General features: G+C 41.8%; 1 protein-coding gene and 1 pseudogene across 8 annotated transcripts; both read right to left on the reverse strand.

Annotated features, from left to right (window-relative positions):
- Window positions 1-5,219: 5,219 nt before the first annotated feature.
- LOC107533230 (ubiquitin-ribosomal protein eL40 fusion protein pseudogene) lies at window positions 5,220-5,771 on the reverse strand (annotated as a pseudogene).
- On the reverse strand, window positions 5,684-12,369 carry ZNF846 (zinc finger protein 846). Of its 8 annotated transcripts, none has more exons than XM_016207975.2 (7): window positions 12,029-12,367; window positions 11,415-11,511; window positions 10,884-10,969; window positions 10,312-10,389; window positions 9,961-10,087; window positions 7,428-7,510; window positions 5,684-6,933 (listed from the first exon to the last, which is right to left on the reverse strand). In XM_016207975.2, exons 3-7 carry the CDS (start codon window positions 10,914-10,916, stop codon window positions 5,797-5,799), a joined length of 1,458 nt encoding a protein of 485 aa, XP_016063461.2. In that variant the 5' UTR covers window positions 10,917-10,969; window positions 11,415-11,511; window positions 12,029-12,367; the 3' UTR covers window positions 5,684-5,796. The 8 variants fall into 8 exon arrangements, with proteins under 8 accessions (XP_016063461.2, XP_016063459.2, XP_087672828.1 ...); XM_016207973.2 differs by having other exon boundaries at window positions 11,415-11,640; XM_087816702.1 differs by lacking the exons at window positions 10,312-10,389; window positions 11,415-11,511 and adding an exon at window positions 9,406-9,486 and having other exon boundaries at window positions 12,029-12,369.
- Window positions 12,370-12,494: the final 125 nt, after the last annotated feature.

A 12,494-nucleotide genomic window follows, 5' to 3' on the forward strand; every position in this document is an offset into this window, starting at 1 on the left:
TAATGTGGGTGGAAGAGTGAGTATTGGGGAAATATAGGTTGCAAACATAAATTATCTATACAGTTTGTGAGGGAAGGGGAGAACAGAGGTAAAACAGCCGAAAGGAAGTATGGAGTGTGGGAGCTTTCAATTTTTTTTTTAATAGACAATATGGGACACATGTACTTTCAAAGAGGAAGATCATATTTAGTGCAGGCATTAGAATACACAGGCAGTCTGGCTACATGATTCACAGGATGCGGTACACACCCTCAATCAATGACAAGAAGGCTGTGCTGTATCACCAGGTTAGCGAAATCATGGGTCTAGAAATTAGGGATTGTTAGTAGATTCAGCCTTTTGGAGTGATTCACATTGGTACTCGTGTGGTTGAGCCCATCCTGAGTGAGGCCCGTGTAAAGGGAGGGCCCTGGGGCACAAGAAGGGTGTTAAGGACAGGTTTGGACCTGACCTTCGGGAGGCCTCCTTAGACAGGCCCCCTCCACTTGTGACAGCCAGGCCCTCAATCCCCATAACTGAGCTGGGTTAAGAAGTGCAGTAAGAGTGTGTCAGTGGGGTATTTTCATCCACTGTGGTCCTTCTTCAGAAACCTTCAGTCTAACCTTTTTGATTTCTCTGCAGAAGGAAAATAATTTTGACTGTGTGAGTCATGTTGCTCTACCTCCCAGGCCCCCTGTTCTCACATACCTGGAGGGTGTGTTCTGGTGAACACTGAGGGAAATTGATTGAGGCTTCTTTTGTTGCATAAAAATGTTCTTATTTGAGAATATTGTCATCTGAAAATTTGGCTTTACCTTTAGCTGTTATTTTTTATTATATACAAGTAGAAAAATAAAATACTTTCTTAGGTGCCAAAGGTGTGCATATTTCTGTACATTGTTAAACAAGTTAATGTTAGACTGTAATAAAAATAAAAGCATTTATTTCAGTCAAGGGAGCTGCAGCCCAGGAGACACAGATTCATTTAGCAACTTAAATTGTGCTCCATAAAAACAAAGAGGAGGCTGTCTTTTATAGAGAAAAGTCCTGCCCAAATTCCCAATTTTATGTCAATGAGGTTTCCAAATTGCACAATGCTCTGATTGGTTGGTATAGATGCAAATGAGGATAAGTTGGTGTAGTTCTGATTGGCCAGGACAGGTCTCAGTCCATTGGTTAAATACAAAACCAGGGCTTCCCTGCAGTGGTTGACTCAGAAAGGCAACAGGCTACAGCATTGTACAGCATTGAAAGCTCAGTCTGTGGATTTTGCAGAAATGCAGAGTGCATGGGAGGCCTCTACAGTGGCTTCTAGACCCTGAGCTCAGTTAACCATGAGGAGCCCATTTTGACAGATATATTTCTTCTCCAGTTTCATATTTCCCCCTTTTGATCAAATCTGTCCAAACAGTGTTGATTATTAATCAGGTCACTTTGTTCCATGTGTCTGCAAGAGTGGTTTGGCTACCTTTTCCCATTCTACCTAGTCCTTAGGGGGAACTCCTGTGGTTGGGCAGTAGCCAACAGAGTAACTAGCGCCATTTGCATACCAGAAGTCCCCTGGGCACCCGTAAAATGCTGAGTTCCCTAATGTTAGGTTTCTCCTGAGATGCTGAATTTGCATGGCCTTGGCAGGGTTTCTTTATAGTATACTTAGAGGATTTGAGAGGATTTGGAGAACAAATAAAAGCACCCATTCCACAGTATCAAGAAAAACCAGGGGAAATAGGGGAAAGGCATTCAATATTGGGAGTCAAAAACTAAACCCATCTATATGCTACCTATAAGAGACATTTTAAATTGAAAGACACACACAGACTGAAAGTAAAGAGATGGAATTCCGCCCAGTCTCATTAACTTTTCAATTACACTAAAAATGATGAAATTGATTCCACTGATAAAAGTGATTCCTTTTTGCATTGAGGGGCAGTGGTGAGATATATTCCAATGAGTCAGAAGTTACCTGGTGCACAAGCTCAAAGTGAAGAGTATGTCCTCTCCCCCTGATTGAACACAAATGCAAAAGCTGACCCTGCTCTCCTCACCTCTAATGAAAAAAACCCTGCCCCACCTCAAGGCTCTTGTACTAAAGGGATGCCTTCCTGCTGTTATATTCTGTGGAAAGATATACTGTTTAGTGGCAGCAATTTTCTTTGTAAAGTTCCCCTCCCCAGACCCACAGGCCACCACTTATGTAGGAAGTGGCAGAGGAGTCAAGGAAATAGGAAAGGTGAGAGAAGGCAATGGCCTGTGAGAGAGGCAGGTCTCAGCTAAGAGTGAAGAAAGGGCCAGAGCTGCAGTGACTGCAGCAGCCACCAAAATACTAAGAGACAATTCCCATGGAACCCTCAATGGATGACATTACTGGGGGCTGAGGGAGACAGCCAGGACCAAACTCCTCTGGGATGGGATAGGACAAGGTGAAATCTGCAGGCAAAGCCAGAGACTAGTGGGAGAGCACCTGCCCCCATCATCATTACTGTTTTGTTAGCAATGGGGCCATCATGCAGTCTCCACTGCTGTGTCCCTTGAAGGAGGCAGCCAACTTTTACCTCACAAGAGTGCTTTCTGTTCATTGTTTTTAATGATACCAAGTACTTCCCCACGGGGTATCCACGTCCCTATTAGACATAGCCTCAACCAAGGGAGGCTCTCCCACACTGCCTTGGCCAGAGTGACTCAATGTAAACAGGCTCAGTGAGCAGTGTAGACAGTGAGGCAGTCGCTATCTTTACAGTGTAAAAGCATATTAACCCAACAAGAAAATCCAGGTGATTAGAAGATGATTAAGAGTCAATCCTGTAGACCCACTTTTGGTCAGGTTGCAACCTGGATGGTGTAGCAATTAAACTGGCCTGCCTTGGCTATCAGCAGAAAGAACACACATGGTGCACAGGTATGGTAAGGGTCAAATCACTAATGCTTAAAATAGATCTATAGAACCACCCAGACCACTGTGCCTCTCAGCAAACCCTTAGACTTCAGACCCAGGGTAGTACATCCTATATTTCCTACATTCACTTTCTTTTGACTATGAGTCACGTTTCCCATGAAATTAAAAAGAACTGAGAGAACAGAAGGCTTTCCCACACTTTTTACATTTTCTTCTTTACAGGGTGAGATTTTAATATATGTAAAATGAATTGAAATACCCAATAGCTTTCTCACATTATTTCTTGGGTTTCTCTCCACTGTGAATTTATACATCTTTACAAAGGCCTGAGCATTGAGTGAAGGCTTTCCCACATTCCTCACATTTATAGGGTTTCTCTCCAGTGTAGATTTGAATGTCCTTAAGGTCTAAGGGACTTCAGGAGGATTTTCCACATTGTTTTCATTCATAGGATTTTTCTCAAGTAAGGGTTTGCATATAATGTGATGATAGATAGAATATATCCTGAACATGGAAAGTGCCTATCCAGTATTAGATTCTATATGTTCCCTAAAATGAGATTAAAGGTAGGCTTTTCCACAGTCCTTACATTTATAGGGTTTTCTCCAGTGTAGATCCCCATGTGAACTTCAAATATGAATATTGAATGGTTTTCCCACATTCCTTACTTTCATAACACCTCTTAGCAGGGTGGGTTTCTACAGTGACACCAATGTTTATGGAGTTAATAAAAGCTCTCCCATATTCCTTCCATTCATGGTATTCTCCATTCTGACTACTCGTATGTGCTGAAGGTAAGAGTTATTTACAAACGCTTTCCCATTGCCACTGCATTTGAAGGCTTTCTCTTGCATGCTAGTTTTCCAGTACCTAATATTTAGAGTCAGGCTGACAGCTTTTCCATGCCAATTAAACATGGAAAGTTTTTCTCCAGCAGAGGTTTTTTTCTGCAGAGCAAGGTCACTTTTTCCGTACTGATCACCATCCTGAGTGTTCCCTCCATTTTGAGATATCCTCTGAGTTTATGGCATGAATTTTTGCTGGAGTCTTTTCTACTATGCTTATAGTCAGAGTTCCCATCCATTGTGTGTTCTGTTGTGACAATGAATAAATAATTAAAAGATCTCAGACTCATTAATCCTACTCATCTCAAAATCAAAACATCAATACAATGATTATTTTTACCATTTCCATTACATTTATACACCTCCAACCCTGCTGCTTTAAGTTGGATGATGAATTCTTCTGCCTCAGCTCCAATCTTAAATTTTCTGATAGTTTCTTGGAATATTTTAAAAACTCAAGTGTCTCATTATATATATATATATGAACGAGTATGGAAAATCTAAACAAATTTCAAGCTAGGTTTAGTGATACTGTTGTAATAACCCAGTTATTAATAGGAAAGGAGCAAAGGGGAAGCTAGATAATATAGACATGCCTTTGTACAGCTTTGCCAGGAAACTGCAGTTTAAAACTCTCCAAGTCCATTCCCTGCAGATCCTGGGGGAAGGAACTGGACAAGAGACACATGCCCTGTAAAGTCTGAGTGATGTGGGAAGGTGCTTGCCTGTAAGTCATACCTGCGAAAGGGCATTGGCCAGAATAGCTGTGGCCACTGCAAGCATGGGAAGATTTGATATTTAAGCTCCTGAACAAAGGAGGCCCCTCTCTCTCTCTCTCTTGCTCCTGGAACCTGACTCCTGGCTTGTGGGGCTCTCTTCACTTGCCAGAATGGCTCACAGCCATGTGGACCACACACACAATGGACTAATGGACTGTGGTTAGCCTGATTCTATGATGGACTTCGCTCCACCATGGAATGGAAACTCTGAACACTGACTTTGCTTCTAGCTTTGCTGAACCCCCACCTACATATTTTCCAGAACTGGTCAAAGGAAAACAGGACTATTAAAACTGAGGAATATAATTCCACACAAATAAAAGTCATTCATTCTCCCATGCACCTCTTGGGAAATTCTTTTTCTCAAGATATTGTAAGAACCTGACCCCAGTACCCACTGGGGAAAGGATCCTCCACTTCCACAGGTGGACAGCTCACTTCCATCTATGACATTAGGATACCCCTAAGTTCATCATATTCAGAATATTTTACCAGAGATACTGCTTTTTAGGGGAATGCCACTTTAGATATGTAAAATTAATGTGAGAACAAAAATTAACCAGAGAGGCTTTCTCACATGCCATATAACTAGGCTTTTCTCTCAAGTGTGAGTTCTTACACATTCTGTAAGGAGTAAACAATTACTGCTCTCCCATAGACCCAACTGAATGGAAATTCTGCCCCGAGTAAGTTCCCACATATCATATAAGGATAAAAACTGACTTAAGTTTTCAATATTCTTTACTTTCATAAGGTCTTTTTTCCCAACCACAGGGAAACTACTTTATTGAGCTCCCAGGGCTGGGGTTTAGGCAGGAAGCTGCCCTGCCAGCCAAGGAGGAGGTAGAGGAGCCTTATTTGACCTTCTCTGGGCTGTTGTTGTTGGTGTGGCTGCACTTCTTGTGGCAGTTGACAGCACAGGGGTGCAGGTGGGCATAACACTTGCAGCAGACCATCTGGTTGCGGTTGTACTTCTGGGCAAACTTGCAGAAGGAGGGACTGATGATGCCTCCCTGCAAAGGAAGCACCAAGCGCAGGGTGGACTCTTTCAGGATATTGTAGTCAGAGTGTGGCCATCCTCCAGCTGTTTGCAAAAATCAGATGCAGGTCACGTGGGATGCCCTGCCTGTCTTGGGTTTTAGCTTTGACATTCTCAGTGGTGTCACTGGGCTCGACCTTGAGGGTGATGGTCTTGCCTATCAGAGTATTCACAAAGATATGCTTCTCTGCGTCTGCTGGGGGGGCTGTCAGCCCCTCACTGAAGAAAAAGAGCTTTCATAAGGTCTTTAGGCCGATGAGTTTAGATGTGAATAGTAAGTCCTGAGGAACATTTCCAGGGTTTTTCACAAGGCTTAGTTCTTAGATGTTCAGTGAGTGAAGATTGAGTGAAGGTTTTCCCACATTCCTCACATTTGTATGGTCTCTCTCCAGTGTGAGTTCGCATGTGAATATTAAGACATGTGGTGTATCTAAAGGCTTTCCCACATTCTTTACATTTGTATGGCTTTTCTCCAGTGTGTGTCCGCATGTGCATATTAAGATTTGTGGAACGAGCAAATGCTTTCCCACAATCTTTACACTCATAGGCCTTCTCTCCAGTGTGAGTTCTTAAATGTGTAGTAAGGCCCGATGACTGAATGAAGGCTTTCCCACACTGCTTGCATTCATATGGCTTCTCTCCAGTGTGCGTCCTTATGTGTTGATTAAGCATTGAAGAATTATTAAAGGCTTTCCCACATTGCTTACATACATAGGGTTTTTCTCCAGTGTGTGTCCGCATGTGTAAGACAAGTCCTGAGGAACGGGTAAAAGTTTTCCCACACTCCTTACATAGATACGGCTTCTCTCCACTGTGAATTCTTCCATGCTTTGTAAGGTATAAGGAATGAATAAAGGCTTTTCCACATTCCTTACATTCATACGGTTTTTCTCCAGTGTGAATTTGTATGTGTAAAATAAGTCCTGTGGATCGAGTAAAGGCTTTCCCACATTCCATGCATTCATAGGGCTTTTTTCCATTGTGAATTTTTATATGATCTGTAAGGTATGAGGAATGGGTGAAGGCTTTCCCACACTCTTTACATTCATATGGTTTTTCTCCAGTGTGGTATCTCAAATATACCTTAAAGGATGACTGATTAACAGATGTTCTCTGATAATCTTTGCATTCACACAATTTCCCTCGTGTCTGAATTTTTTTGTGCCAAATAAAATTTGAAAGCTGACCAGAGGCTTTTTCATGTTGAACACACATGTAAGTTTTATCCCCAGTGTTGACTTCCTTGAAGCTTTGAATACAGTTCTTTTTGAAAGCTTTTCCACTCTGATTACCCTTAGAAATTTTCTGTCTAATGTGAGTCATAAGAAACAAGTGTTCACTAAATACTTTTCCACAGAGGATAGAGCCATATTGTTTCACTCTAGCAATGCTTCTCTCCTGTTAAGATATAAATGATCATTAAACACTTTTTCACATTTATTATATTAACAGAATGTCTCCCATCATAACTTCTATGCACTGGATACATTACCATAATTAATTTTTTTCCTATTTCCATTAAGTGTACGAAGTTCCTGCCCTGTTTTTTATTTTAAGGTGAATAAGCTGACTATGAGGCCAGGACCCTGCAATATATTCTCTACTTTCATAGAGCACCTTAGAGAGTTTTTCTGACATTTAGACTAAATTGTATTTCAGAAACTGGATAACAGAGTTACATATATGTGGATGTTTATTTGTGAGATCCCTCTATGGAGAAACAGATATGAAGTAAGTTTAGAGTGTTCCTCAAATTCTTGATACTCAGAGAATCTTTTCATAGACTCACTCTGCTTTCTCTGGGTAAATGGTATTTATCTCATATAATTTGCATGGATTTTGTACTTCTGGTCCTGATATGGAGGACAAAAGTTACTTCTCGGAGATCTTACCAATTGTATTCCATTTGATGTTTTTTCCATGGAAATATCTTGAAGAGGTGTGGAAACTTTGGTTTTGAGTTGTAAATCAAATTCTGAAAGAAAGTAGAAAAATTCAAATTTGAAGAAAATTTGTGGGATAAAGTTGTTTAAAAACATACAGCAGCGCTCTCCCTCTCAGGAGCATGCCCATACCTTTCTTCCCTCTCAGGCATGCATCTCCTAAACTCTAAGGGTGCCCACAAGACTTGTAACCAGGGGAGCAATGGGCAGTGGCAGCTCATCCTGGGCTAACTCCCGAAACTATCTCCAAGGCCCCCTTTTCTCTGACTTCTCAGCCAAAGCAGCCTGCCTAGGCTCATTTCTTTCCTATAACACTTCTAGAGAGCCAAACTAGCCCTGCCCAGGCACTCCCCTGTTGCTTCTTCTATCCTAAGCCATTCCTTGTTTCACTGACTCCAGATTTAATAAACATACTCTCAAAATAAAATAAAACATGCACAGCCCTGGTCAGTGTGGCTCAGTTAGTTGGAGTGTTGTCCTGTGCACCAAAAGGTGGCAGGTTCAATTCCCGGTCAGGGCACATAACTGGCTCCAGGTTCAATCCCAGGTCAGGGTGCATTGGGAAGGCAACCGATTGATGTTCCTCTCTCATATCGATGTCTTCCCCCCACTCTCCTCTCTCTAAAATCAATAAACAAGTCCTCAGGTGAGGATTTTTAAAAACATACAAATGGCACAGAAAATGACACCACAAAATATGGAGCATAGGGAACTCCAGGGCTCCCACCAGAAAACAACTAACAAGCTTACAAAAACTATCAGAACCAAAAGTTGCAGAATTTGGAATCTAATCAAAAGGTACAAAAGTCAAGGAACACTTAAGAAAGAAGCAGCTGTATTTCATCAAGAGAATATTCCCACCTACCACCCACACTCTCCAGATAAGCTGCAGCCACATAGATGGCAGGAAACGCTCCTTGAGCAAGTTGCTCATGCCAATAGAAGCAATATGGACCTTGTTCTCAAAGAACTACCATTGTGTTTTGATCTGTCTGGCAGCTTCCTCAGGTATCGGTGCACAGGTTTCCCCTTATTTCACCCAACTCAGTGTTCCCAGGAGTGGGGAAACATTCCAGGCAGCTTCTGCTAAAAGTGTATAGAGGTGAAGTACTGGCCACAACAGCATGAGGAAATGGAAAATGGCTGAGACAAGTCTGAGAAGAAATGAGTTGGGGATATTATATGTGGGTGAATAAGGCTTTTAAAAACTTGAGCGTTTACAACGGAATCAAGAAGTCCATAAGCATGCCTGCTCAGAAAGGCTGAAGAGAATGAAAGCTTCCACCTCCAGCTGATCTTAAAAATCTACTCATTTGGAAAGAAATGATAAAAATATTTTGAAACTAAAAAGAGCTAATGGTTGCCTAATACTGTGAATGTACTCAATATCAATAAACTATACTCACTAAAATGGTTAACTTATGTGTATATGCTCAAAATAAAGCATGTGGCACATGTGTACATTTAAATATGAATGAAACATAACAAAAATGGTGAAACAAAAAGAAAGATGGACCATAAAGAGTTTGGCTGTGTTAGGAGTTTGGCAATGAAAAAGGTATGTTGTCAAAATTGTAGGTAACTTACAAAATTTAAGACAAAACTAAGGCTGACAGTAAATGAATAAGATGGGAGAATCAGGAAGACAAGATAGGAAGGTATTGGGGAAAAAGCTATCCTCAATTAATGAAATTTTCAAGTAAGCCAAACAGATCTTTCTGAGAGAATAAAAAAAGATTGAGATCAATGGCAATTAAGGGTACAGGGAGGTTGAAGGTTCCTGAGGAAACTCAGAAATCAAATGGCCTCAGCCTTCTGAGAAAAAGAGTATGCTTTTAAAAGCTTGCAAAGTAACATTTGCAAAGGTACTGCACCTTTCCCAGACTCGCACTGCTCTTCACAAAACTGTATCTGCTTGTGAATTTACCCTGCAGAACTCCAGTTCCTAAGCTCAGCATTTCTGCTCCTTCCAAACCACAGTTGACGCTGGGTTTGTCTGATTCATACCCTATATAAGGGAAAAATACCTAAGGAAGGTCTTGTAAGACATAAAAAACGTGTCCTTGATTCAAGAACCAACCCTTAGCCTTCAGGGTTTCTCAAGATGGTAAGGTCTCACTTTACAAACAGCAAATAATCAAACAGAATTTTGAATAAATCCAATGAAACTTATTTTTAAAGGAACCGAAATCCAAGCACATTCTCTCTCTGTACCCTCAAATGCCTGGAGATCTCTAAGACCTGAAAACCATGTCCAACCTCATCCATATTTAAAGCCCTTAGGTTTTTAGTCCCTAAAGGAAATAAAGTATTTTATTTGCACAGATTTTTATTTTCATGGAGAATCCTCTAGACAGTAAAGGCCCATGAAGCCAAAGACTATTTCTGTCTTATTCATCACAGTATTCCCATTTGACAGCAAAGCTACTGAAGCAACTTTCACTTCATAAAGGACTCAGTAAAGAAACGATGCCAGCCTTACCTAGAGTAATGAGATTCTTATAATTCTCCAACATCACGTCTCTGTAGAGATCTCTCTGCGTTTGGTCCAACAAAGTCCACTCCTTCTGGGAGAAGTCCACAGCCACATCCTCAAAGGTCACTAAGTGCTAAACCATCAAACACATGCTGGCTGCAGCTAAGTACCACCTTCACTGATGTTCTCAGGAAGATGCATAAAAGGCAGTGAGGAAGGTAGACCAGAAGTCTACAGTATTCCTGGGCCTAGACCTCTTCTCTCTAGCTTTAGATACAGCCTGGTGATTACACTCAGTCAGGTGGATTTTATCGGGATCACTGGCATGGAACTGAACTTATCTTACCACAGCATTACCATGGGCTCTTCTTGTCTTATCCTCCTCTGTTGACAGGCCATGGTTAGCACTGAACACAATGTAGCACTTTGTAAAAGCTAAAAACAAAAGAATTATTGCCACGGTGACACCAAATTTTAAAAAATTAAGTACTTTCATTTTCTTTCATAAGATCTGTTATAATACTGGGTAAAACAATAAGCATCACTGAGGATCAGAAAGAATGAGTGAATTCTTTGAGATTAAAGAATCATTTCCAGCCCTGGCCAGTGTGGCCCAGTTGGTTGGGCATCATCCCATGCACCAAAAGGTTGCTGCTTTGATGTTTCGCTCTCACATCAATGTCTCTCTCTCTCCCCGCTCACCTGTCTCTCTAAAAAAAAAAAAAAAATCAATTAAAAAAATTTTAATTTAAAAAAAAAGGAATCATTTCCAGTGTTATCTTGTATAACCTGAGAGAGCATGGGTCTTGGAGAAATTCACCAGGAATCATTCCTTCAGCATAGTCATAATTGCTTTAAGAAGCTTGGGGTCATGTCTGCCTAACAGAAACAAACATGATATTCTGAAAAAAAGTCAACTTTCTACTCACCTGAGAAGAATCCATCAGTAACCCAGCCACCATCCTTGCCTCAATTTTCCTTTCAAAAAGACAGTAAGGATTCCAAGAAAGATGATCTGAGAGAAAAGAATGACATGGACTTCGAAGCCAATTCAATTCCAACAATCACATGCCTATAAGCTGTTCCATTCCATACACATAACACACCACACACTACTTCCATAATACGACAAAGCCTTGAGTTACCTGGCATAAGAAAATGGTTTTCAGTATTTTGCTACCCATGAGGAACCAGTTAAAAATTCCATCTTAGAGTACACAAATTAAAAATACAGAGGTGCAGAGCTGTTTGACAGACATGATAAGATTCATAAACATTTTCCCCCAAAAAAGCACACACACTTTCTTGCATCTCAAATTCCAGGAGCCTGACTTATACTCACTCTGGCCATTTCAATCCCACTTATATGGCCCACTGCATGATCACTCATCCCTTGAGCACTAGACGTGCCATTTGTGAAGAATATATATACGATTTGCGAAGCATCAAAAAGGACTCACCACTCACAAGTCAGATCGATAACTGGCATACTGTGAACCTGATAGTGAGATTTCCCAAAACATTTCACTTCTTGCTCAGCAGATCACATCAGAGAAGCTTTTGAATTTAAAGTGAGAGGTTGATTTCAATTTATCTTCACATACTAGAGTGTCTTGGTAACTGGTTCACAACATTTGATTATCAAGCAATATTTTTCAATTGTCAACCATCACTCTTTAGCCATCTCTGCAGATGAAACATGTGACAGCCATTAAAAACTAATACACTATGCAAATATTAACAATTGCTATTTACTGAGCACCTGTTAAGTAATTCTACATATATAAACTCCTTCAGTTATCCAAACAACCCTCCAAATTGGGTATTAATACTATCATTTCATAAATGAGAAAACTAAGGTTCACCATAATTAGTAATTGACCCAAAATCACCAGTTAGAAAGCATGAGCCAGGAGTAGACACAGGTTAGTGTGTGAAGCGCCTGCTCTCCTGTGGTTGTTTTCCTGACATGACCGGAATTCACTCCGGGCCAGGTAACACTTAAATCATTCACCAAACTTCACTAACATGCCCACAGCCGAGGCATTTCCGGCCAGCGCTCATCGGAACGCACCAGGTCGGTCAGCAGAAGAGGACGCTGGGGCCATTTCCCAGAACAGCGTAAATGTTTTTCCCTCTGGAGAAAGGCGAGGAGGTTGCTTTGGCAGATTCTGAGGAGAGGTGCGCGGCGGCTGGAGGAAAGGCCCTGCCTCCACCGAGACTCCGAGCCACCAGCCGGACCCGCACGGGCGGAGCCCTGACGAGCCGCGGCGGCCACGGAAGCCTCGAGCACGGCGCACAGGCGGCGAGCAGGCTCCGCGACTCCGGTCAGCCCGGGCGGCTGGGCCTGAGAACCGAGCCCTATCGCCTACAGAGGAGAAAACCCATCTCAAATACGAGGAGGAACGCGAAGTAGGACGTACACGGAGAGCACTTCCGCTTCCGGTGCCGCAGGGCGAAGAGCGTAAGGGGCGGAGCCTCAGTAAGCCGTTAGGCCGAGATGGACGCCTACCGGGGTGGCCGTGGCTAGTAGATGGAGG

Source organism: Miniopterus natalensis, chromosome 4, assembly GCF_054644295.1.
Source record: "Miniopterus natalensis isolate mMinNat1 chromosome 4, mMinNat1.hap1, whole genome shotgun sequence".
NCBI lineage: Eukaryota > Metazoa > Chordata > Mammalia > Chiroptera > Miniopteridae > Miniopterus > Miniopterus natalensis.

Coding starts and splice junctions, on each gene's coding strand:
- ZNF846 (XM_087816702.1), bottom strand. CDS start 12,062: ATGGCCCCAGCGTCCTCTTCTGCTGACCGACCTG. Junction 10,970..12,028: donor CTCTTCTGCTGACCGACCTG/GTGCGTTCCGAT, acceptor CTTTTCTCTCAG/ATCATCTTTCTTGGAATCCT. Junction 9,487..9,960: donor TAAGAATCTCATTACTCTAG/GTAAGGCTGGCA, acceptor TCCCTTATATAG/GGTATGAATCAGACAAACCC.